Here is a 26,855-nt window from a genome sequence, read left to right as displayed (position 1 = left end):
ACAAGGCTTGGCACATAGTATGTGTTCAATAAATTTTTATTTTATTTTTTTGAGGAAGACTGGCTCTGAGCTAACATCTGTGCCCATCTTCCTCTACTTTATATGTGGGACGCCTGCCACAGCATGGCTTGATGAGCGGTGTGTAGGTCCGCACCCAGGATCCGAACCTGGGGACCCTGGGCCACCAAAGTGAAAGTGTGAACTTAACCACTATGCCACCCGGCTGGCCCCTCAATAAATATTTTTAGTTGAATCAATGAATACACACACAAACACACACACACACACACACACATACTTCTTGGCACTGTGCCCTGAAGTTAATAAACACCCAACAAATGGTATCTGCTATTATTTTTATTGTTATTGATAATAAATTGGACCATAACCCTCTCACCAGGTACACAGAAGAAAGTCAAGGCTGAGTTTCCACTCTTTTGTCTAAACCTCAACTGTTGCCTCTCAGAGAATATTGTCAGAAAACAGGCTGTGGCGGGATGAAGCTGCGGGCAGCGCTACCTAGGGAGGGCGAGAAAGAGGGGAACAGCAGGAAGAGGGGTCAGGAGACCCGGATTCTGGTCCTAGCACTGATGCCAAGTCACAGCCGATAAGATCCCGCCCAGGAAATGAGGGGGCTGGCCCCCCCGACTCTGGAGTCCTCTCCTCCACGCTGCGCCGGCGCTCAGAGGATGGTGCAGGTCCAGTTCTCTTCCGCGTCGGGAGCGGATGCCCTCTGGCGCGTGCTGCCGGTCTGCGGGAATTCAGGGCGCCATCCGTCGTCGCACTGGTAATATGCGCGCTCAGCCCAGGTCAAAGTGTCGTCCTCGCTGTCTTCTTCAGGCTGAAGCAAGCGCACGATCACGTTGGAGAGCTGCCCTGGGTCTCAGCGAGCATTTATGGGGGACACTGTGACGTGCCACCTGCAGCCCCCTCAAGGAAGGACCAGCAAGCCCCGGCTGCCGGGGAGGCCGTGAGCGGACGGACTTCAGCGGCCGCCCCTTGGGGCTGCCTCAGTGGCAGGGCGCCCCGCGCTGAAGACCACGCCCCGCCTGAGCGCCCCGCCCGGTGACCCATCCACGGCGGGTATAAAGGCCTGGCCGCCTCGGTCTGCTAAAGGTCAGCTCCGAGGGCCAGGGCCGTTTGAGCTCCAGGGCTGAGACTGCCCCCGGGCTGCAACCCAGGTGGACTTCTCCCTGTGCCCGCCCGCTCCTGCTTCCTTCCCCTCCCTTCCGCAGGCCTTGATTCCAGTGGATCACCGCTAACATCGTGCGCTCTAAACTCCCAGGGAACCCACCTAGGACGTCATCACCCCCCACCCCCGCATGAGGAAGACCCCTACCCTGGGAGTGGAAAGATCCAAGTTCGAGTCCTTGTGCCCCACTTAGCTGTGTGACACACCCATGTCAGTCAGCTGCTCTGAGTCTCTCATTTGTCACGTTAAGTAGGGGGGGATGCAAGGCAGGCTGTTTAGCATAGTGGGTTGGGCACTGGCGTTGGAGTCCACCGAGTTGGAATCCCAGCTCTACCAGTCCCTAACTGAGTGTCCTCGAGCAGGTGACTTCACCTCTCTGAGCTTCCTTTTCTCATCTGCAAATGGGAGTAGAAAACATACCTCCCGGGGTGTTATGAGGATTTAATGAAACAACGTGTGTTAAAGGTCTGAGGACAGGACCCCAGCCCAAAGCGGATATTCAGTGAGCGGTGGGTATTTATTATTATTATGAGTAGGGTGCGCCAGCAGCAGCTGTTACAGAGTTACCCCAGGCAAGGCAACGTTAATTAAAGAACGAACTCTGGACAAGGGATGTGAAAATTCCAGGAACCCTCCAAACGGGGTCAAAATGACTGTAAAGTATGAAGCACAGCCTGAAACTCAATGAATGTGAGCAACCTCTAGCAAGAAGCAGGCCCCAAGCGGCAGGGAGGCGGGGGGAAGGTCGGCAAGGAGGAAGCAGAAGGTCTCACTCCCACGTCCCAGGAGCCCACTGGAGACTCATCCCAATTCTTAAAGCACGGGTAACTCAGCCAGGCTCTCGCCTCCTGTGCCAGCCGGGGCCAGCTGCATGGGTCTCCACCACCAACGTTTCCTGTGGGGTCAGCCGGGTCCAGAATCACAGGCCTGAAAAGCAATGTTTAGAGAGGGACAAGTGAAGAGGTGGGGCTGCGTCTGAGGAGTGTAGACGCTCCTGCAGAGCAAACGCCAGCCTGGGGCAGGCTGGGACTCGGGGCAGGAGGACCGGCCCAGTGGGGCACTGTTGCCTGGGGTGTGTCCTGAGTGCCCCACCCCACGGTGGGCAGTAAGCATGAGGAGAAGGAGCCTCACACTGGGGCCTGACAGACCTGGGGTTGAATCTCACCTGGGCCCTTTATTAGTGGTGTGCCCTTGGGCAGGTCACTTGACCGCACTAGCCTCAGTTTCCTCATCTGTGAAATGGGGAGAGCTGAACACACCGACCTCAAAGGATGTGGCATGAGGATTGAGACAAGGCGTGTGAAATGCTCAGCACATCTGTGTCAGCTGTTTCACTCACTTTCTCTTAAGGTTTGGACAAGCGCCTTACCTCTCAGAACCTCAGTTTACTCATCTAAACAGTGGTTGGCATGGTGCCTGCCTCACAGGGCTGGAGGTTGTTGTTAAAATCAGATGGTAGCACTAAAGTGTCCAGCTCAATGATTGGCAACAGAAGATGACCAGTAAATGTGGAGCCCTTCCACATCCTCCATTTCCAAGGGGCTGTGTCTGGCTCTGGGCGTTCATTGATGTGGAGAGCTGAGCCATGTGGGGACAGAGTACCTGGGTTTCTTGAGCTGCCTTTTCAGGTATTGTCCAATAACAGGGTCATCAAAGCTGTAATACTTTGTCCAGTAGATGCAAAGCTGCTGGTACTTCAGGACTAGTTCCAAGACAGTCTGAAATCCCTGAGCTGTGTTGAATTCTGTTTGTCTGCTTCCCTGTTCCCAAGCATAGACTGTCAGGAGCTCCAGGGCGTACTGTGCTGGCAGTGGTTTCCCAAGTTTCTCCTTGCACTGAGAAGAGGAAAAACAATTGGGAAAATGGGCTTGCCCAGCTTTTGTGTAAAGCACATTTCCCGTGGGCCAAATTCAGCCTGCCACCTGTTTTAGTAAATAAAGTTTTCTTGGAGCAAAGTCACGCCATTCATTTACGCATCGTCTATGGTGGTTTTCATGCTACAAAGACAGAGTTGAGTAGTTGTGACAGAGACCATGTGGCCCACAAAGTCTAAAATATTTACTTCCTAGCCCTTTATGGAAAAAGTTTACTGACCCCTGGGTAAGGGCTTGGGCTCTAGATTCTGACTGATGTGGGTTTGAATCCCGGCTCCACCATTGTCTGATTCTGAGCAGACAACTTAGACTCTTAGAGCCTCTTTTTTCTCATCTGCCAAGTGAATGGTAATAGCAGCACCTACCTCAGAAGGATACTCGGAGAATTAACCAAGACAAAGGACTTGTAGAGTTCCTAAGAGCTTACAGAAGCCAACAAATTTTTTTCCAAAGGAAGATATATAATCTAAAGCCTCAAACTATTTTCAAGTACAATGACCAGCATGTAAATAACCAGGCACACAAGGAAACAAAATAGCAAGAGCGATAACTAACAGAAAAGAGAGAAAATAGTAATAAACCCACAAAACTTTAAATATTGAAGGATCAAATACAGACTTTAAAATAACTAGGAATATTAAACGAAGAGCTTGAAATAGTAGGGACTCAGAAACCATAAGAAGTAATGTGGCAGATTTGGAAAAGAATGAAATAGAAATCCTAGAACAAAAAATTACAACTAACTGCAATTAATAATTCAACAGCAGATTAGACAGCTAAAATTAATGAATTGGAAGGTAGATTAGAAGAAACTATTCAGAATAAAACATGGAGAGACAAAAAGATGGAAAACATAGAAGAGAGTGTAGAGATATGGAAGATAGTGTGAGGAGGTCTAACGTACATTTACTTGGAGTTCCAGGAGGCAGGGAGAGAAAGATGCAGAGACCATATTTTAGGGGAATGGCTGAGAATTTCTGAAACTGATAAAAGACATCTCTCCACAGATTCAGGAATCCCAATGATGAACCCAATGAACCCCAAGCAGGACAAATGAAAAACAATCATCGTGAAGACACATCAGATTGAAACTAAACAAAATCAAAGACAAACGGAAAAATATAAATGCCCCCAGAGGAATAAGACAGATCACCTAAAAAGGAGCCACAGTTAGACTAACAATTGACTTCTCACTAGTGACACTGAAAGATGGAATGATATATCCATCTACTGAAGTGACCACAAACCCATCAATAATGAGGGTAAAGTCAAGACATTTTCGGAGAAACAAAAACGGAGAGCGTTTACTATTAAAAGACCGTCACCAAAGGAAATCTTAAAGGACACACTTCAGGAAGAAGGAAAGTGATCCTAGATGGGAGGCTAGAGATGTAGGAAAGAATTGATAGTGAAGAAAGATAAATGTGTGGGTAGATTAAATGAATATTGGCTCTGTAAAACAATCATAATGCATTGAGGCACTCGAAAATGGAGAGAGACGTGAAATACATAACCATAGCAGCGTGTCAGTCGGAGGTGGTCATGATGGTGGTTAGTGGAGTTAAAGTGTTGTAAGTTTCTTCTATTATTTTAGAGGATAGAAAGAAGAAAGGATGCAAGGAAGGAAGGAAGTGAGGGAGGGAGGAAAAGAGAAAGAAGGAGAGAAAGAGACAATTCTTTGCTGTGCAAGACTGTCTTGATCATTGTAAAATAACTAGTTTCTTGGTTTTTTTCCATTAATTATCTGTAGCATCCTTGTCCCCCGTCACCATGGTTACCACAACTGTCCTCATGAATGTTCAATATGTCCCTGGGGACAGTGTTGCTCTTGTCAAGAACCACTTTTGTAAGTACTATCATGCTTGGGCTCCCTCATCAAAATGCCTGGAACAGCAAACTGAGATGTCTAGCAAATACTGATTGTCTTGCTTTGCCTAAAGTACTGTTTTTAAAGCAGGAAGGTTATCCTTAATTACTCTCTTTCACTCACTCATTCATCCAAAAATATATAGAATGCTCATTATATATTAGGCAAACTCTTGAGTCAGAAGACCAAAATTAAAGCTTTTAATTTTGAAAGAGCCATCTCTTAGTTTCTCTTTCTGTAAAATGGGTTTAATAATAATACCTACCCTTACCCAGCTCACAGAATCACCATGAAGATTAGATAAGATATAGGACATTTAAAAGTAAACAGAAATGCATATCACACCCAGAAAAGATTAAATACAAATGTGGCACAAGCTAAGCACTCGATACGTGTTAGCTTTTATGATGTGTGCTCTTGTGGTGGCTCAGAGAAACCACATTTATTGGGACCAACATTTTCCCGGGCGCCATGTCATGTGGTTTATTTTGCAAGTGAGAGAACAGGAAGCATGAAGGGGTTAAGTTGCTTGCCCACGGTCAGACAACCAAGAAGTAGATAGAGGAGGATCTGAACACACGTCTGAAGCCCTGGTTTTCCTCTCTCCACCTTGTGAAGAGTGTGGTAGACTCTGTGAGTGAGTGTGTGTGCGTGTTTTGTGTTCGTTAATCCATTCAGCAATTGCTTATGGAGCACCTATTATGTGCCAGGCACTCTTCTAGGTTCTGGGGCTAGAGCAACGAACAATACATACAAATCCCTTCCTTCATGTACATTTTTAGTTAGGAGACAGACAATAAAAACCAAATAGGCAAATGCAAAGGGCTGGAGGCTGGAGCAGGGTTTTCCTCTTGGAGGAACAAGAAGGAGGACAGCGTGGCCTGGGGGGGTGGCCCGCTCAGAGAGGTCGGAGGGCAGAACCCTGTGAGTGGCACAAGGTGACTCAGAGCAGGGGGAGAGTGACAGAGGTGCTGACAATTGATGAATTATGGATCTATTTCAAATATAGGACCAACATCATTTGGTGACTGGTTTGATGGGGGTGTGTGTGAAAAAGTCAAGGAAGATGCATGGTTTTGGCCAGAGCAACTAGAAGGATGAAGTTGCCATTTCTCCTCCCCCTCCTCCCCCTCCTTCCTCTTCCCTGCCCACTCCTCCTTCTCTGCCTCTATCCCCCACCTCTTCCTCTTGTCCTCACTTTCTTCCTTCTCTCCCTCCTCCTCCTCTGCTCCCTCCCTCCCCTAGACTGGATGGAGGGCCATACCTTTTGGTACCAGTGCTTGACCAGGCGGATGAGGCTCTTGAGCTTGGTTGGCCGCTGCCTCAGGAAGGCTCGCTGCAGCTCCGTGAAGCAGGAGGAGAACTCTCCCTCCTTCCCCAGGGACTGGCATTCTTTGATGAGTCGGACATATATGTCAGGGTCAGGTCTGTACGATGTAGTCACCTGACCTGTTAGGGATGAATCCATAACTTTAAGATGCCAGCTCTTGAGAGTTGGTGTCAAGATGGCAGCACAGGTGGACTCTGAAGTCACCTCCTCCCACGGACACAACCAAGTTACAGCTATTCTTGGAACAATTACCCCTGAGAGAGAACTGGAAACTGGATAAAAAGAACCCGTGCAACAAAGGGCAGTCCTGACTGAAGTGGAAGAGGCAGAAATTCCTTTCTGGAGAGAAAAAAGCCACCTTCGCAAGCCAGAGAGATTCATGGCTGGCCAGGAGCAATCCTGAGGTATGCAGCCTTCCCTGGAGGAGCAGGGGAGCTGAGCAGGGAAGTGTTACTGCTATAAGCCTCCTTTGGACTCAGCACAACTGAGAAAGTCTCATAATATCTGGCTTTGCTGTCTATTAACTGCAATGGGGAATACCCCTAGAAAAGCTATTGGACATAAGCAGAAAAAAGCCAGCTCTTAAAGGGCCCAAGCACAAATTGACCCATTTCAGAATGCAAGCTAAAGTCAGCAGAAAGAAAAGTGCACACTTTGGTGAAAAGAGACTCAGCTGATAGGCTCTGGGTGCATCTCAGTGAGAGGTGACACCTCTCCAGGGTTTGAGACATTGGCAGCAGCCAATATTGTGACCTAGTAGAGGTGTAGTGACACAGATGCTGGCAGACACCATTGGAGTTCTTTCTCTGACCTGTTAGCCCAGGGTCTGCCCTGCGCACTAGAGCACTGATTTAATCCAGCTCAGCCAGGACAGGCAGCCCACCCTAGCGACTGGCCCCACCCCACAGGAAGCCCTCGGGCAACTTGTCAGCCTGCATAGACTGGGTGCCCGGATCCTCTGCAGGCAGGCGAGTAGGTCTGCCTCTGTGGGGCAGGGCGTGAGTGAGGAGTGGGTGGAGTGTGTGGGTGTTGGTGGAGTTTGTGGGGGCCTCTGCAGTGGGGCAACTGGGTCAGAATCAGTGGGCTGGGAAGTGTGCATGGGGTAGGACTGTGTTGACGGTGTGTGTGGGCCTGTGAGCTGTGGGGCTTGTCAGCTGCAGAAGACTTTATGCTTCTCAAATAGCCACATAGGGGATCGGCCCCACCTCCCAAAGTCTGAAAGAATTGGGTGCTCCTGTGCCTGGGGCCAGTCCCACTCAGCTGCAATCCTGAGAGAGCTGAAAACAGCCTTGCAGGTGGGAGCCCTTTAGCAATTGTAAGCCCCTGAGCCTAGCAACCAGCTTCGCTGGGGTCCTACTCACTTATCAGAAAAACTGCAACAGGAACTTACTATTAGACCTTGCAGCCACCTGTGCTGGGGCTCCCCACACCCAATAAAGTGACCGAAGGGTCCGTAGCACCCACATGCAGCTGAGCATTACAACCAGCCAGCCAGGTGGACAGCCTAGCCTTCCAGGGCACCTGCAGCAAGCGCAAACCTGTCACAACAGAAGGACACATGTAGCCCACACAGAGGTCACTCCTGGAACATTTGGAACTTGTCATGAGAGGGAAGCACGCTGCTGGGCCTTATAAGGCATTTGTTACATAAGGCCACCTCTCTAAGATCAGGAGATGTAGCTGACCTACCTAATACATAGATATATGCACAGAGAAAGAGGCAAAATGAGGAGACAAAGGAATATGTTCCAACCAAGGGAACAGGAAAAAAACCAGGAAAAAGAACTAAATGAAAGAGAAATAAACAATCTACCTGACAAAGAGTTCAAACAAAAAGTCATAAGGATGCTCACTGATCTTGGGAGAAGAAGGGATGAACTCAGTGAGAATGTCAAAAAAGAATTGGAAAATATATAAAAGAACCAATCAGAAATGAAGAATACAATACTGGGAATGAAAAATTCACTAGAGGGACTCAATGGCAGAGTACATGATACAGAAGAATGGATCAGCGAGCTAGACGAAAGACTAGAGGAAATCACCCGAGCTGAATGGATAAAAGAAAAAAGAACTAAAACAATGAGAGCAGTCTAAGGGAACTCTGGGACAACATCAAGCACACTAACATTCATATTATAGGTGTCCCAGCAGGAAAGGAGAGAGACAAGGGGGCAGACAGTCTATTTGAAGAAATAATAGCTGAAACCTTTCCCAACCTAAGGAAGGAAACAGACATCTAGGTACAGGAAGCACAGAGAGCACCAAACAAGATAAACCCAGAGAGGCCCACACCAAGACACACTATAATTAAAATGTCAAGAATTAAAGATACAGAGAGAATCCTACAAACCACAAGAGAAAGTCAACAAGTGACATACAAAGAAAACCCCATAAGGCTATTAGCTGACTTCTCAGCAGAAATGTTACAGGCTAGAAGGGAGGAACATGATATATTTAAAGTGTTGAAAGGAAAAAACCTATAGCTAAGAATACTCTACCCGGCAAGGTTATCATTCAGAATGGAAGGAGAGATAAAGAGTTTCCCAGAGAAGCAAAAATTGAAGGAGTTTATCACCAAGAAACCAGTTTTACAAGAAATGCTAAAGGGACTTATTTCAGTGGGAAAGAGAAGACCACATATAGGAATAAGAAAATTATTGAAAAAAACAGGGCAATAAAATTACTGGTAAAGGCAAAAATATAGTAAAAGTAGCAGATCAACCACCTATGAAGATAACATGAAGGTCAAAAGACAAATCACTAAAATTACCTATTTCCATGATAAGAAGGTAATGGATACACATACACACAAAATAAGAGGTCAGATATGATATAAAACATAAAATGTGGGAGGAGGGAAGTAAAAGAGTAGAGCTTTTAGAAAGAGGTCAAACTAAAGAGACTATTAACTCAATATAGATTGTTATCTACATAGGTTATTATATATGAACCTCATGGTAATCACAAACCAGAAACCTATAATAAACACACAAATAATTAAGAGAAAGGAACCCAAGCATAATACTAAAGAAAGCCATAAAACCACAACAGAAGAGAGCAAGAGAAGAAGAAAGGAACAGAGGAGAATATCAAAACACCCAGAAAAAAAGTAACAAAATGGCAAGAAGTATATGCTTATCAACAGCTACCTTAAACATCAGTGGGCTAAATGCTCCAATCAAAAGGCCAGTACGATAAAAAAACAAGACCCATATATATGTTGCCTACAAGAGACACATGTCAGGCATAAAGACATAAACTGAAAGTGAAGGGATGGAAAAAGATACTCCATGCAAATAGCAAAGAAAAGAAAGCTGGGGTAGCAACACTTATAGAACACTAATAGATATTAAAACAAAAACTATAACAAGAGACAAAGAAGGCCACTACGTAATGATAAAGGGAACAATCCAATAAGAGGATATAACACTGGTAAATATCTATGCATCCAACATGGGAGCACCTAAATATATAAAACAATTCTTAAGAGATGTAAAAGGAGAAATAGTGACAGACAATAGACACCTCAAAAATACAAACGATTGTAAGAGAATACTGTGAAAAGCTATACGCCAACAAAGTGGATAATCTAGAAGAAATGGATAAATTCTTAGACTTATACAACCTTCCAAAACTGAATCAAGAAGAAATGGAGAATTTGAATAGACCAATTGGCAGTAAAGAGGTCAAAACAGTAAACAAAAACTTCCCAAAAAATAAAAGTCCAGGACCAGATGGCTTCCCTGGTGAATTCTACCAAATGTTCAAAGAACACTTAATATCTATCCTTCTCAAAATCTTCTGAAAAGTTGAAGGCGGAGGGGAGCTTCCTAACTCATTCTAGAAACCCAACATTACCCTGATACAAAACCAGAGAAGGACAACACAAAGAAAATTACAGGCCAATATCACTGATGAACATTGATGCAAAAATCCTCAACAAAATACTAGCAAATCAGATACAACAATACGTTAAAAACACCGTACACTGTGATCAAGTGGGATTTATTCCAGGGATGCAGGGATGGTTCAACATCTGCAAATCTATCAACGTGATACACCACATTAACAAAATGAAGCATAAAAATCACATGATCATCTCAATAGATGCAGAGAAATCATTTGACAAGGTATAGCACCCATTTATGATAAAAACTCTGAATAAAATGGGTATGGAAGGAAAGTACCTCAACATAATAAAGCCCATAGACGACAAACCCACAGCTAATGTCATCCTCAATGGGAGAAAAACTGAAAGCTATCTGTCTAAGAACAGGAACCAGAGAAGCGTGCCTATTTTCTCCACTCTTATTTAACATAGTATTGGAAGTCCTAGCCAGAGCAATTAGGCAAGAAAAAGAAATCAAAAGGATCCAAATTGGAAAGGAAGAAGTGAAACTGTCACTATTTGCAGATGGCATGATTTTATACACAGAAACCCCTAAAGAATCTACTAAAAAAAATTTTAGAAATAATAAATGAATACAGTAAAGTTGCAGGATACAAAATCAATGTACAAAAATCAGTTGCATTTCTATACACTAACAACAAAGTAGCAAAAAGAGAAATTAAGAATACAATCCCATTTACAATTGCAACAAAAAGAACAAAATACCTAGAATAAACTTAACCAAAGAGGTGAAAGAGCTGTACCTGAAAACTATAAAACATTTTTGAAAAAAATTGAAGAAGACAAAGAAATGGACAGGTATTCCATGCTCTTGGATTGGAAGAATGAACATCGTTAAAATGGCCACACTTCCTAAAGCAATCCACAGAGTCAATGCAATCCCTATCAAAGTTCCAACAACATTTTTCATGGAAATAGAACAAAGGATCCTAAAATTTAGATGGAACAACAGAAGACCCCGAATAGCCAAGGAATCCTGAGAAAAAAGAACAAAGCTGGAGGTATCACACTCCCTGATTTCAAAATAGACTACAGAGCCATAGTAACCAAAACAGCATGGTACTGGACAAAAACAGACACACAGATCAATGGAACAGAATAGAGAGCCCAGAAATAAACCCAAACATCTATGGACAGCTAACATTCGACAAGGTAGCCAAGAACATACAATGGAGAAAGGAAAGTCTCTTCAATAAATGGTGTTGAGAAAACTGGACAGCCACATGCAAAAGAATGAAAGTAGACCATTATCTCACACCATACACAAAAATCAACTCAAAATGGATTAAAGACTTGAATGTAAGACCTGAAACCATGGAAATTCTAGAAGAAAACATAGGCAGTACGCTCTTCGACATCAGTCTTAGCAGCATATTTTCAAGTACCATGTCTGACCGGGCAAGGGAAACAATAGAAAAAATAAACAAATGGGACTACATCAAACTAAAAAGCTTTTGCACAGCAAAGGAAATCATTAACAAAACGAAAAGACAACCTAACAATTGGGAGAAGATGTCTGCAAACCACATATCTGATAAGGGGTTAGTATCCAACATATACAAAGAACTCATACATCTCAACAACAAAGAACTAACAACCCGTTTTAAAAATGGGCCAAAGATCTGAACAGAGATTTCTCCAAAGAAGATATACAGATGGCCAACAGGCATGTGAAAAGACGTTCATCATCAATAACTATCAGGGAAATGCAAATCGAAACTACAATGAGGTATCACCTCACTAGGGCCAGAATGGCTGTAATAACAGGACAGGAAACAACAAGTGTTGGAGAGGATGTGGAGAGAAGGGAACCCTTGTACACTGCTGGTGGGAGTGCAAACTGGAGCAGCCACTATGGAAAACAGTATGGAGATTCCTCAAAAAATTAAGAATAGATCTACCATATGATCCAGCTCTTCCACAGCTGGGTATTTATCCAAAGAACATGAAGACACCAATGCATAAAGACACATGCACCCCTGTGTTCATCATACCATTATTCACAGTAGCCAAGACTTGGAAGCAACCTAGGCGCCCATCAGAGACAAATGGATAAAGATGTGGCATATACACAATGGAATACTACTCAGCCATAAGAAACGATGACATCTGGCCATTTGTGACAACATGGATGGACCTTGAGGGTATTATGCTACATGAAATAAGTCACAGGGAGAAAGTCAAATGCTGTATGAAACAACACCAAATACATAGAGACAGATTGGATTGGTGGTCACCAGAGGGGAAGCGGGGATGGAGGAGGGCAGAGGGGGTGACTAGGCACACGTGTGTGGTGATGGATTGTAATTAGTCTTTGGCTGGTGAACCTAATGTACTCTACACAGAATTCAAAATATATTACGATGTACACCTGAAAGTTATATAATGTTATAAACCAATGTCACCGCAATTAAAAAAAAAAAATGTCAGCTCTTCTCTGAGGTTCTTTCAGTTGCTCTGGGGAGACAAGCTCACTGGCCATGGGTGTGGTGGAAAGGGCAGCAGGCTTAGAGCCAGGAAGCCTGAGGTCCATCCCCACTCCTCCCTTCTCCCATCTCCTCTGCCATCGCCCCGTCCCAGCCGCCCTCATCTCTCACCTGGACCACAGCAGAGCCTCCTGGCTGGTTCCTCCACAGCCCACGCAATAGTATTATTTTGCATGGCATCTGACAGATGTCGCTGCTTCCCTGAAAAAGATGGACACTCTGACCTGTGCACCACTGTGAGTTCACTGGGGTGTCCTGGGGTGCCTGGTGCACAGTGGGGGAACTCACATTTGTGAACACCTATAGGTACCGGGCCCCGTGTAAGGGCTTAATGTAGTTGACCATTTAATACTTAAAATAATAGTGTGACACAGGTAATGTAGTTTTATCAGTTTTCCTAATGTAGAAATTGAGCCTCTCAGAGGTTCTGCCTCCTGTCCAAGTGCTCCTGCAGATTACCTAGAGATCCGAACCCCCAACAGAAGTTTGAGGAGGTTTCTTCGTGTTTTGGGTGAAAGATGAAATCAACGTATTGACTTTATGCCAGAGCCGCGCTGCCTCACTTTAGAAAAATAAAATCCACACCCTTTGCCACACGTAGAGCTAGGCAGCCTGGCAGCTGTTCTATAGGAAACGTCTTGCCCCTACATTGTGCCAGTTTGCTGTTTACTGTCACTCCCGTGGCTGATTATAATCCTAGTCATTCTCGCCCCAGGAGAGAGACTAAGATCTCCTCCTCGTTTTGGAAGGATGCTCCGTTTTGGTGATACTCTCAAACTGTGGGAGATTTCTGCTAGAAATACGAAAAGAGAGAAAGGGGCCCCGACATAGGACAAAGGCTGGAGCCTCTGTGCCTGGAGGGCTCACCTAGGACATCAAAGGCAGGCAGGACATCAAATTCCACCCCCTCATTGAGCTGGGGCGACGTGAGCACGAAGCTGAGCGCGCGGGGCCTCGCCCACTGCTGCCCCTGGACCTCGAACTGCACGTCAAACCTCTTCTCTCTTTGACAGGCTTCCAGCTGCCTCCGAATCTCCTCGATGAACTCTGCTCGGCGCTCGAACTGCTCCCGGAAACTCTTGAAGGAGTCAAGGAAGACGACGAGGTCAGCATCGGATCGGCCTTTGAGGGTCGTGCCTTTGCCTGAGGAGCCACCCTAAAGCAGGTGAGAAGGAGAGCTCACCTTTACCGGGAAGAGCCCCCCCTCAGTAAAACGACCATCACCAGACAACAATCACTAACATTCTTGAGCGCCAGCCCCGGTCCGAGGGCATTTCCAGTCTTCACCCCTCTAGCGCCCACGAGGATTCTGCCATCGACCTACGGTTGTTGTGAGTTCCCGCTTTACAGACGAGGAAACATGCTCAGAGAGATCGTGTATTGGCCTGATCACACTGCGAGTAGAGGGGTAGAGATGCAATTTAAACCCTGGCTGCCTTGTTCTGGAGTCTGTGTTCTTTACTCCCTGTCTGCTACCACCTTATACTGTTATACACTGTAGACCAGCCCATGCTGGGTGGTTTCCCCACCTTGTTTTACTGAATCTGCACAATCTATAAGGTACTGGGAATTATGGACCAGGAAACGGAGGCACAGAGAGGTTAAGTGACTCGCTCAAAGTTTCACAGCCATAGGTGCTATCTCCTTTCAAAACTTATCCTCTTAACCAGTTCATGATCCTGTAGAAACAGTGACTCCCCAGCCTGGCTATTAATTAGCAGATGGTTGATCAGAGCTGAGCCTCAGTTTCCCCATCTCTGAAATGGGTGTGGCCTCAGACGGTGGTTTACAAACTTCACCCGGGCATTTGTTAAAAAATTGCAGATGTGGGCGCTCAGCCTGGAGGCTATTTTAACAGCTTGTGGTTCTGCTCTTCGTGTGCTTACATCAGACAGCCCCAGTCCTGCCCCGGACGTTTTGCTCTCTCCCTTCCTCTCTGGAAATTCTTGCCCCTGGAGCCAACCCCTCCCCAGGGAGGCGGGCGGCCCTGAGCTCACCTTCACCACTTTGGACACCTGCACAGGGTGGGCGGCACCTCGGAAACACCTCTCCTTCAGGAAACTGCAGATAATGTCGATGGCTTCTCGGACCTGCCTGCGGAACTGCGTGTCTGGCAAGAGATAGTCTTCAATGAACTTGTCCAGATTCCTGGCTGGGGTCTTTTGGAGCTCCATCGTGACGCCCGGGTGGGGACAGAGGAGCTGGTGGCTGCAGGACTGGCTCCCAGAAACTGTCAGCCTCTCTCTCTTACGTTGCCTGAGTCTGGGCTGCTGTTGGTTTCGTTTCCTTGGAAGCAGGAAGTCGTCTTCCGAGTCTGGGCTGCCGTTTGGTTTCGTTTCCTTTGCCTCTTCGCAAACCAAACATTGCTTTCACCTCTGAGCCGCGTCTGCCCTCCCAGCTCGTTCCTCCACTCCCTGAAATTCGCGGTTCTTTAACCAGCAGCCCGGAGCGTCGAGCCTTTCTTCAGACTGTCCTCGGAAAATGTTGCTTTGTCACCCTCATTAGGATCTCATCCAAGAGAAATCATAATTAAAAACGGATTTTTAAAATTTCCTTCCTTGTCTTTTTTTGTTGCTGACAAAATTGTTTTATAGTCTGCTATGATCTTTACAGCAGCGTGTGCATAAGAGAAAAAGAAAAAAGGCAGAAAAGTCAGGAAGCGTAAAGATCACCCACGATCCTCAAACCCGAAGATGACCACTGCAGACATCTTGGTACCGGCCTTCTCAGACGCGTTTCTAGGTTAAGACACACACACACACACAGAGTTCTCTCTTCTGTTTTATAAAAATGGCATCCCATTATGCTTTTTTTCCTTTTGATTATTAGACATTATTTCTTACAGCAGTTTTATGTTTACAGAAAAACTGAACAGAAAGTACAGACTCCCATATGCCCCCTCTCCTTCCACCCGTAATTTCTCCTGTCATTAACATTGGCGTGGTACATATTTTTACAACTGATGAATTGACATACAGTCATGCACTGAATAACGACGTTTCAGTCAGTGACAGACCATATACACGATGGCGCCCCCATAAGTGCCACACGGTCCAGATGTGTCGGAGGCTGTACCATCCAGGTTTGTGTAAGCAACGCTATGATGTTTGCACAACGACAAAATCACCTAATAAGGCATTTCTCAGAACGTATCCCCGTCGTTAAGCGGTACCTGACTGTAGATACATCATTATTAACTAAAGTTTCTAGTTCCCATTAGGGTTCTCTTTGTGGTGTTCATTCTGTGGGTTTGCCAAATGCATAATGTCATGTATCCACCATTATGAAATGACACGGAATAGTTTCACCACCCTAAAAATTCGTTTGTTCCACCTGTTCATCCCTCTCTGAGTTCAGATCTTCCTTTCTAATCTATGCGTTCAAAGCCAAAAATTTCCCTCAAGCACTGCTTTCACTGCATCTCACAAATTTTAATTGTTTTTTTTTCTGAGGAAGATTCACACTGGGCTAATATCTATGCCAATCTTCCTCTGTTTTTTAGTATGTTGGGCCGCCAGCTCAGCATGGCCACTAACAGAGCAGGGTAGGTCCGTGCTCAGGAACTGAACCCAGGCCGCCAAAGCAGAGCACACTGGACTTAACCACGAGGGCACCAGGGCTGGCCCAAATTGGTTGTTTTTTCTTTTTCTTTTTTTTGGAAGATTAGCCTTGAGCTAACTGCTGCCAATCCTCCTCTTTTTTGCTGAGGAAGACTGGCCCTGAGCTAACATCTGTGCCCATCTTCCTCTACTTTACCTGTGGGACGCCTACCACAGCATGGCTTGCCAAGCAGTGCCATGTCTGCACCCGGGATCCGAATTGGTGAACCCCGGGCCGCCGAAGCGGGACGTGTGAACTTAACCGCTGCGCCACTGGTCCAGCCCCTGTTTTTCCATTTTTATTGTGCAAAATATTTTTAAATTTCTCTTGAGACTTTTTGATCCATGTGTTAGTTAGAAGCGTGTTATTCAATCTCCAAATGTTTTGTAATTTTCCAGATATCTTTCTTTTATTGATTTCTTGTTTAATTCTATTGTAGACAGCATGCTTTGTACGATATCTATTCTTTTGAATTTTTGAGGGTGTGTTTCATGGCCCAGGATGTGGTCTGTCTTGGTGAATGTTGGATGTGAGCTTGAGAAGAATGTGTATTCTGCTGTTGTCGGATGAAGTAGTGTGTTAATGCCAATTAGCTGCCTTTCTGAATCACTCTTCTCTTAGCGAGCTCATCAATTAATTGACACTCCCCACTACTTCTGGATGACATGGTGACTTACGCCTCAAGCAAAATGTAACCACGAAGGGGGTGGGCATCCACCTATGGAACACCCATGGCTCACCAGATGGTGAGCAATATATCGAAGATTCTGTTTGCTCCTAAATGCCTTTATGGCAACTGTACTTATTAATGAAATGTGTACTTTTGACTGAATATATACAAACAGATCCAACATGAGTGCTAATGAGATCTCTCCTTAGAAAACCAACACTGAATTCTTTGGAAAGATGCAATAAAGACGAGTTTCATAAAATGTTGCGTAGAATTAGGGCCAAGCAAGACAACTGTAAAAGATGGAGGAGGTACTTGGAAAAATCCAGAATTATGCCCTCATGCCCCTGCAGGTAGCTTTAAGCTCATTAGAGAACCAGAAACAGGAAATAATCAACGGCTTATTCTTGTGCCGTCTTAGGCAAGACAGATAACACGGGACTCCAGTCAGGGGTCTGCCCTCAGCAGAAAGATCTAGGTATTTACTGAACGATTGGGAAATTAAGATATATTTGCGGCACCTGGAAGCCAAGTCAGAGAATCATGAAAGTCTGATGTCTTACCTACGGAGTCAAAGACCTACAGCGGGAGATGACTTGCTCAAGGCCACACAGCAAGTTTGGGCCAGAGCCAAGCAAAATATACCTCTTGCATGCATGCATGGAGATCTGTGTTTCTATGGTGTGCAGTGTATTATTTAACCTTATTAGGACAATGCCCCTGGCAAACCGCACTGAGCTAAGGAGGGGCCAGTGTTTCCTCCCCTTGGCGCTGTGCCCAGCTTGCATTGCTTTCCCCAGGAACCGCCAGCCGCTTGACCGTCCCCTTTCTGGGCCTCACCCTTGTCAGCCCTGATGGGAGACCAGACCTTGGCAACTGAGTCTCACCCCTTTGAAATATTTATTCTTGTCCCCATTTTCCAGATGAGGAAACTGGGCCTCAGTGCGGTCAGCGTCCACAGCTTGAAGGTGACAGTCAGACTTTGGATGATAGACTGAACGGATTAAAGAGCTGGTGTGCTTTCTCGGTCAGGGGCTCTCTACCACTCCACCGTGTCTCTTGCAAAGTGTTTTGTTTATTAGCCAAGTCGGGTGTACGAATATTTACGAGAACTTTCCTCATGTGTATTCATCGCAGCCTATTAGGCCTGTTCCCTTGCCCAGGGAAGGAGATCAACCATTACAGATGGAAATCAGGTTTCTTTTCAATTGCCCGTGACTGACAGCTGGTGGCTGCTGTGTAGAATGCGGTGTTGAGAAGGATTCAGAGGCTGCTAGTCGGCTCTGTGGGAAAGGTGCCATATTGATTAGTGATGTCTGCCGTGAGCACAGGGAGAGATTAGTGATGTCTGCCGTGAGCACAGGGAAAGAGAGTGGCAACAACTGTCTCCCGCCGTCCCTTGGAGCCTGGTGTGACCCTAACTGGTCCCTCTCTCCACCCGGTGGCAGCTGGCTAAACTGTAGGCAAAATGGATGGGCTTTAGGGCGGTGGTTTGCAAAGTCACGGTGAGGTGGAAGAATGGGGCACCAACCAGGAAGTATTTTCAAACAGACCCCTCGTCCACAGGGTGCAGCAGAATCCAAGGGGAGGAGAGGGGACAGGGAGAGCAATAGTATTTTGAAAAAAAGGTCTCCCCAGGTGATTCTAATCTGCCGACTTCTGCCCCTAACCTTGAGCATCACCCTTTTGGGGGTGAGAAAGAAAATTGTCTCAAACTTGGCTCAAAAGAGAAGTTTCTGTTGGTTGGAATGGAGGCTCCTTCTGGGAAGCAACCAATGTCCCTGGTAAATTGCCTCAACACTTTTGGGCTATGTTATAGATCACTTTCAGGACCGCTGAGAATCTCAAGTGACGGGCTATCCGTGAAGGCTCCTTACAGGACGGAAGATTCTAGAACACAAAGGAGCTGTTTGATGAGCTGTGTTACTGTTAATCAGCGTGTTAAGAGTGCTGCATGAGGAGTTCCACAATCTAGATTCTTTCCTGGCATCGCTGCCCTGAGACATCGGTGTGTCCGTCCCTTCTCCAGGCTTTGGGTTGCCCACCTGTCAGGTGAGTGAGTGGACGGAACTCTGGGGCCCCTTTCAGCCTTGGCTTGTTGCCCGCCGGCCCCAGGTGAGCTCCACGGGAAGACCAACTCCACGTGAGCCGTGAGCACATCTGCCTTGCTCGCCGCACTGTCCTCAGTGGCTGGAGCACAATGACGCTCACTGCATGTGACTCTCCAGACAGCACGTGTCCTGGTGGGGAGGGGGACCACCCAGAAACCAGAAAGGAAGAGCACAGGCCACCAGCGTTCTTGGGTATTCCTACTTTATTTTTGGCTACATCATCACAAAGAGAGGCGGGGTGGCTCTGCATGCACCGGAGGGCGTGTGTGTATTCTAGGCAGGAAGGTGGTTACATTTGTCAGAGGGGGAGAGGGGGCCAGGGCTGGGGGCGCTGTGAGCCTGCCGCATGCTGGTCCCAGCACCAACACCAGCGTCAGGCCTGGGCCACACAGCCAGTGTGCTGTCTCCCAGGGGCGAACGTGGAAAGGTGAGCTGAGGGTGGGCGCCAAGGGGCCCTGGACAGAGAGAGGGTCAGGAGGGAAGATGGCAGCCAGGAAGCTATTGGCCATCTTGGGGAAGGCAAAGAGCTAGATGCTTAGAAAATGGTTATTAAAGGCAACAAATCAGTAACTTCCAATGAATTGTGAAGGGAGCTGGCGGAGGAGGGCATTGAGAGGGCAGGTCAACAGGTGTGTGTTTGGAGAAAGTGAGCGTTTTAGTGTCCATCTGATGACTTCTCCAGACAATGGTGGGGTCTTGGGCACAGGGGGGTGATTTTCACTGGGAAAGACTTAACGGAAATTGGGAAAAACCAAGCCTTTCTCATAGGGCACTGAGGATTGCCTGGCCCCAACCTCAAATTCATACTGTTTGTCCTCCTTGCTTTTTCATCCTTTTTATTTTTTAGGAAGGAAGACTAAACAATTTGTGATGGAACCATAGCCTTTGGTGTCAGGACCTGTCCCTCTCTGAAGTTTTTGATCCACGATGCCATTTCATTCTCCCAACACACTTGGTGAAGAGGGTGTGAGAGAGAGAGAGACCGAGACAGAGAGAGATGAGGAGAGACAGAGAGACTGGAGGCAATTCTGAGTGAGAGACAGGAGGTGAGAGGGTCAGAGAAGCAGGGAATCAGAGTGCCAGGGCGGGGGCTCATTGAGTCATGTCACTAAGACCAGAGGGAGGAGCAAGGCTGGGGGCTTTGGCGAGGCCCCCTCGGACCCAGAACTCTGGTTTCTAAATGCCTTCTGGGCCCACTTGGGGAGGCTAGTGGCTGAGAAAGCCCCTCTGCGGGGCGTCTACACAGCTCGCGGGATGCTGCTATGCACCTGGGGCCGCGCCAGCAGCTGGCCCAGGCCTGAAGACCTCTGGCTCTGCCGGCAGGAGAAGTGGGTGGTCTTAAGGACCACGGGCCTAAGTGGAGCTTCAGGGTTTTGCCCGTTTCTCAGAGTTTGCTGGTCAGGCTGGCGAGAGAAGGCGAGGGGTGAGGCTGTGTTGGGATATTTTTTGCTTTTGCTATTTTACTCCCTTAGAGAGGGAGGGGAAAGGAAGGGAGAGGTTAAGGTGGTGCAAGGAGAAGGAGAGAGGAGGAGGAGGGAGCAGGAGGTGGGTAGAGACGGGGGTTATTTTTTGCTAGGAAGCAAATAGTGACATCCTGAAAGACGAGGGCTACCAAGGCCCTTTGTGTTTTCTGCGTGTCCACTTCTGGATGCATCTGGAGCCGGGGGGGTGTGTTCCTAGTCACCGGGGAGTTAAACACAGCTGTCTGTTCTCCTGGCCATTGGGGTGCATGTCACGGAGAGGCGGTGGGAGCCTGGGTGCTCTATTTCTGCCCCAATGCCCGTCCTCACAGTCTTGTCCGGGTCTGCGGACAACTGAGGACATACACAGACACGACACAGGAAATGCAAGTTGTGTGTGTGTGTGTGTGTGTGTGTGTGTCCAAGGCCAGGAGGGTCTAAAAACAGTCCCAAATGAAGAGGAACCTCTGTAATTTACCTGAACTGAGAGGTTAAGTTAGCAAGCTCCCTGTAAAAATCTCCCCAGCCCTATCCCAATTGCTCGTCCTGGAGCGACAAGAGAGGGGCAGCATTCAGAACCTGCATCGCAGCATCACGGAGCAAGGAGGAAGGTCTTTGGCAGCAGTGCCCAAGGTGAGGGGGAGACCTCACAGGCAGGCTCAGGGGTGGATGGGGGAGGGGAGGAGTAGGGCAGAGAGACCGGAGTACACGGGCGGCTGGGGTAGGCTGGGAGGTGACCTGGGCATGGGGCGGGGACCTGGGGACCTGGGCGCCATCCTAATCGCTCGACACGTGGTTCTCGTTCTGCAGCTGGTGCCAGCGCTCGATCTTCTTGTCCTTGTTTTTCAGACACTCGTACCAGTGTTTTAAGCGCTCTCCCTTCGCTGAGATCCCCAGCTGGCAGCCCCCTAGAGGACAAGATGGCAAGAGAGGGGCAGTGGTCAGAGTGGAGGGCCGTAGGGGACTCTCCTTCCGGACCCAACTGTCTCGTTGGAGAAAATCTGCCACCAAGGAGGGACGCCCTCCAAGCGACTTGGGATCCATTCTCTATGGAGGGTTGTTGTTATGATGCTATTCTGACTCCTGGCTTCTCTGCCTGCAGGACACCTAGGCGGGAACCTGCTGCAGCGCGAAGTCATAGCTGCACTGTCTGGTTTTAAAGACCTTCCGCCAATCACCACCCCTCTCACTGAAACTTTTCTCCCACTGCTTCTGGGTGCTCATTGTCTATTTCCAGTCGGTGCCATCACCCCGCTCCCTCCTGCCTCCATACCTTCGCCCATGCTGCGTCCCTTGCCTGGAGGTCCCTCCCTGCCCCATCTTTAATGACTATTCTTCCCCATCACCTGGAGGGGGACTGGGAAATCTAGAACCTTCATCCTGGACTTGCAAAGCGATTAAGACTTTGCTCCCTATTTTCTGCGGACACTGCACATCCGCATCTCCTGTGATTTCGTTATTCCCCTGGAAGGGATCTGGCAGCAAATAACCGATTACGACCCAATCTTCCCCGCTTTGTAAGCCCTTTCATAGACAGGCATTCCCAAATTGGACTCAAATCAGGACCACGGGTCCGGCCGTAGCATTTAGACAACGTGGTTGCCAGAATAAGGGCGTTTCCTCAACCCTGTGCAGGCCTGGGTGAGGCTCTCCTCTCCTGGGAGCACAGAGGACGGGGTTTTCTCTGGGAGCCGGGAGCACTCACCGATGTAATCGTTGGACTTGCCGATGTCATAGTCCCAGACCGAGATGTCCAGTGACTTCTTCGCCAGGTCACTATGTTTGATGTCATAGAAAAACTCCTGGATGCCGCAGAGGAAGACGTGTGAGTGAGAGGGGCCTCTGAGCCTTGGCATCAGGAGCTAAGATGCTGAGTCCTGGGGCTCATGGACCGAGGGGAGGCCTTTGAACTGGGCAGCCGGGAGCAAGGGGGCCTTCCGGCTCTGAGCCTTTCCCCCCAGGCCAACAATCCTCTTTCAACAAACACTCTGTATAACAAAGTCCCTCAACCCTGTAATTCTCTTTTCAGTGACTCTCTGCTTGAAATTGGGAAGGCTGGTGGGGTTTTTCTAAGAGCTGGTCCTGGTCAATTTCCTTGAAGCAGACAGCCATGAGCTCAGTCTTTCCATTCTGGTAGCTTCTGCAGTGGGCTTTCCCCTCTCCATCATTTAGAGATTAAAGGTAGTTGAGGCAGCTGAGACTGACACAAGGGGTCGCTGCTTATATTTCCCAACAATCTGATTTTTTAAAATAACTTCTCTGCCTAATTATAAAAATCATTCGTGTTCATTGTTAAAACAAACAAGGAAGAAAAAAGAACCCCAAAAAACTTGCAATCTAACTACCCAAGAATAACCACTGTCAACATTCCCAGGCGTGACCACATCAATGTACGTTTTTAAAAATTGATATGAATATTTTTGATTATATGAAATATAATATGAATATACTGTATTTTGGCCTTCTTTTTCCATTTTACACATAAGGTAAAAACCAGCTTGGCATGTTAGCAAGCATCACCATTCCGATGGCTTCATTTAATAACCGTGTGGCTATCTCAGAGCCTAATGCCCAACAGATGAGTATCTAGCTTGTTTCCAATGTTTTACTGCCATAAATGATATGATAAAAGGCACCCTTGTGGCTAAGTCATTGCGTCCATCCACGATGATTTATTTAGGATAAATTCCAAGAAGTGTTTTCCTGAGTTTGCAAAATTTTCAGGTGGAGAACAGTGGGTACATACTTTGATGCTATTTGTGTACAATAAGAAAGCCGGCCACACACATATTTGCTTTGTGTGTATTTATATAAATCCTGGAAATGGATAATATTGTGCTTCAGAAGCAAAGAAGTGGGTGCTGGAGGCTGGCAAAGGAGGGGATGTTAAGTGGATATCCTTTGGCGCATTTGGAATTTTTCAAATATGTGACTATATTACCTGTTGCCGAAATAAATGGAATTTAAATTAAAAAATTTTAAGGTTTTGAAGTGTTTTGACAAACTTCCCTTCAGAAGCTGGACCAGCTTGCTTCCTCACCCACAGTGTGTGCATTTCCCCACATGCTCAAAAACCTGGGGACCAACAGATTACAATATTTGTGCGCCAGACTGCTCTGAGATACGGTATCTGGTCTCAGTTCTTATTTTCTCCATTGCTAATGAGTTTCTTGGCTATGTGGAGTTCTGCTTTTGTGATGTGTTCCGACTCTAGGAGAGGGGAGGGCAGGACAGCAGGAAGTGGCTTCTTACTCAAATTCTTGAGTCAGAGTTAGGAAACCAGAGGTCCAGCTGAGAGATGGAGCTGGGAATCCGAGGGCTGCGCTGACCAGCCAGCGATTGCCAGCCAGCGACTGCTCTGGGCTCTGTTGACATAGTACCTTCCCCGCCTACGCACACGTGGGCGGATGTTGTTAAGAAATGAAACAACACCAACACACTGTATTGTAGCTTCCCTTTCTCACTTTGTAACATTTGCTGAAAACCAGTACTAGCTGGCTCTGACCCAACACAGATCTCTAAGGGCGGGGACCAAGAAGGGAGAATTCAGCGCTGGGATAGCGCCCAGGGCTGCTCCAGGGCAGGGCATGGAGATTAAAACATGGAAGAATGTCTGCCCTGGGCGTGGAGTGAGGCTGAGGGATGGGGTCCGGGCCAGGACTGGTGTCTTTCACGGTGCCTGTGTGCATTTCTTCTTTCTCTTTATTTTGGGATATTTGAGAAGGGAACCACGTATACGGGTTAGCTTAGAACTCATCTCTTTTTCCACACTTTCCTTTATTCGACCCTCTCTTAGTTCAACAGATATTTCTGGACCCCTAGTCTCTGACACGCTTGTCAACAGATAATTGAAATCCAGAGGGACCGCACAGGACGGAGGGACGCACAAAGCCTGGATGCACAGAGGAAGCGTATCGGCAGGGGTCAGCACCCACACGGAGTCTTGAGGGATGGCTAGGAGTTTGCTAGAGAGGAAAGGAGAGAGAGAGAAGCCCAGGAAAAAGGAGGAGCAGATGCAGAGGCTGAGAGGTGTGCCAAGGGCCTGCACTGAGTTTAGTGTGACTTGAGAAAGGGGTGCGTGTGACATGGGGCAGGGGTGGGAGGTGAGTTTGAAAGGGCTTGATTGTCACAAAGTTAGGGAGCCATTGTTGGATTAAGCAAAGGGGTGACAAATGCAGATGCATGATTTAGAAAGCTCCTGCTTCTGTAGAGGATGGATCAAGCACAGGGAAGTGACTCAGGAGTTTACTGCAATAGTCCAGGCGTGAAATGCCAGGATCCGAGCTAAAGCAGTAACAGTGAGAACACAGAGGAAGGGGCACATTCAGTGGGTATGTAGACAGTGTTAGCAGGACCTGATGCACTGGATAGACAAGGGGAGTAAGGAGAAGGACAGGACAGCGCTGAGTAGGGGTATGGTAAAGGGCACCACTGCCTTTATTTATTTTCTCAAATTCCAGTATTATAGACTACTAGAATTGGTAAAGATATCGGAGATGATTTAATTCCATCCCTCCCCAGAAGCAGCTTCCTCCTTATGACATTCTTAATCTGTTGGCTTTTGTCTTAGACTTGATTCCCTCTGGTGACAAGGAACTCATTACCTCTCCTTTAGATAATTCAAGGTGATCTATGAGAAAAAGTTCTTTCGATGTGCTTTATAACATTCTAGTAGGGAGTTTGTTCCTCTCTCACATACAGGAAATACCCCAAAGTATGACAAAAATGGGTCAGCCTTACCTCGTTAAATTCAGGATTCAAGGTTTTCTTCTTAATTTGAGTCTTGTGTTTGGCCTTCTTTCCCATGTCTGGTTTCAGCCAGCTGAGAGGAGACACAAGAGGCTTCTATGGATGGGGTTTAATGAGTAAGAACAGCCCCTTGATGACCCCAAAGGCTCCTTCCAGTGTCCTTCCAAACAAGTTGGAAAGCGAATCAACATCATAATGACCAGTGTGCATCAGAGCATCCACTTGATGCCAGGCGCTGCACTAAGCACCCTAGGTGTACTTAATCCTCAACAAACCCTAGATGGTAGAACCACCACCCATTTTACATACAAGGACTGAGGGTCCAGAGAAGTTGAGACACGTGCCTAAAGTCACACAGCTGGGACTGAACCCAGCTGTTGTCTCTGGAGTCTGTGCTCTTAGCCAGTGCTTTCTCACAATGGATCAAACTGAGAGCCTGGATGGCGGAGCCTGGCACTTCACCATCCATCACCCCTTAGGCTGCCCCCAACTCCTGGGGAGATGCCACGAGTGCAGACAAAAAGGAGAAGATGCAAATCTGATTACTGTCTCTCCTCTGGTGAAAATTATCCAGTAGCTTCCCTTTGACCTCAGGGTAAAGTTCAAAATCCTTGATGTGGCCTCTAGAGTGTGTTGGTTGGGTCCCTGCCTCAGTCTAGCCAAATCCTGTGTCATGCTCTTCACCCCGCTCCCTGCTCACTCTACTTTCAACCCCTGGGCCTTTGCACAATGCCTGGCACATAGTAGGTACTCAATCAATATCTTCTGGGCAAATAAATAAAGTGGGCTAAAAACTCCTAAGAGCTGGGACACTTGAATTCTGATTCAAGCTGTCACCTGCTATGCAACTTTGAACCTGAGCGTGAAACTGACGGACAAGCTGCTGGGCTTGTCTACGGTCTCGTCTTGGAGCATTTCCAGACTGAATCTGGAAAAAGCCAGACTGCCTCTTTCGTGGTGGCTCTGGACAGCTGGAGGGGTGTGTCGCTGATTCCAAATGGCTACAGATGGGGCTACTGCAACTTGCTGACCGCCCCTCTCCCACAGGAGGGACAGAGCCACAAAACTGCTCCTATGGGTGAGTGACACACCAGCCTGACTGTGCCCCATTCTCACCGTCCAGCCAGTCCTGGGCATCCATCTCACTGTGTGACCTTGGGCAGGTTCCTTTGTTTCTCTGGGCCTCAGTGTACAATGATCTTAGGGAAGTTCTCTGGTTGTCCCTTTGCAAGGGTCTAGGACCCTCTCTGGGGCCTGTTCATGGTCCCAAGGCATTGACTTACAGCTTGACGAATGGATCTGAGTAGCCATTGGCGTCCATGGCGGCCAGGTGCACACAGCGTATGATGCCCACGATGAGGCCTCCCTGCTGGGTGCTGTACATAAGGGACACCAGGATCTTGCCGCGTTCCTCTATGTCACCAATACGCTCCACCTGCTGCAGTAGAAGAGGGCGTGTGGGCCTAGGAAGGGGCGGGGACCCGGCAATGCGGATGGCGGGCACTGGGGAAGAGCCCGTGTGAGGTAGGAGGAGCTGGGCCAGCGCAGGCGCAACCAGAACCACGGACAGCAGCCTCCAGGGAGGAGCAGACGGTGGAAGCCAAGG

The 26,855-nt window shown here is 47.5% G+C and overlaps 2 protein-coding genes across 4 annotated transcripts in view; both read right to left on the bottom strand.

Annotated features, from left to right (window-relative positions):
- Positions 1 to 347: 347 nt before the first annotated feature.
- On the bottom strand, positions 348 to 15,117 carry LOC124227429 (2'-5'-oligoadenylate synthase 1-like). 3 transcript variants are annotated; one of them, XM_046641440.1, is made up of 7 exons: positions 14,657 to 15,110; positions 13,527 to 13,815; positions 12,771 to 12,860; positions 6,198 to 6,382; positions 2,795 to 3,027; positions 1,966 to 2,119; positions 348 to 841 (listed from the first exon to the last, which is right to left on the bottom strand). In XM_046641440.1, the coding sequence occupies exons 1-7, from the start codon at positions 14,831 to 14,833 to the stop codon at positions 683 to 685; spliced, it is 1,287 nt and encodes a 428-aa protein (XP_046497396.1). In that variant the 5' UTR covers positions 14,834 to 15,110; the 3' UTR covers positions 348 to 682. The 3 variants fall into 3 exon arrangements, with proteins under 3 accessions (XP_046497396.1, XP_046497398.1, XP_046497397.1); XM_046641442.1 differs by lacking the exon at positions 12,771 to 12,860 and having other exon boundaries at positions 14,657 to 15,117; XM_046641441.1 differs by lacking the exon at positions 348 to 841 and having other exon boundaries at positions 1,691 to 2,119; positions 14,657 to 15,097.
- Positions 15,118 to 21,277: 6,160 nt separating this feature from the next.
- The window catches only part of RPH3A (rabphilin 3A), a 59,649-nt gene continuing 54,071 nt past the window's right edge, over positions 21,278 to 26,855 (bottom strand). Inside the window, exons 17-20 of the mRNA XM_046641282.1 lie at positions 26,533 to 26,687; positions 25,241 to 25,322; positions 22,206 to 22,302; positions 21,278 to 21,408 (exon numbers count right to left, since the gene is read on the bottom strand). Coding sequence (XP_046497238.1) covers positions 21,278 to 21,408; positions 22,206 to 22,302; positions 25,241 to 25,322; positions 26,533 to 26,687 — 465 coding nt within the window. The remainder of the gene's footprint in view (positions 21,409 to 22,205; positions 22,303 to 25,240; positions 25,323 to 26,532; positions 26,688 to 26,855) is intronic.

Source organism: Equus quagga, chromosome 15 (assembly GCF_021613505.1).
Source record: "Equus quagga isolate Etosha38 chromosome 15, UCLA_HA_Equagga_1.0, whole genome shotgun sequence".
NCBI classification, from domain to species: Eukaryota; Metazoa; Chordata; class Mammalia; order Perissodactyla; family Equidae; genus Equus; species Equus quagga.
This window is presented reverse-complemented; position numbering and strand designations above follow the sequence as displayed.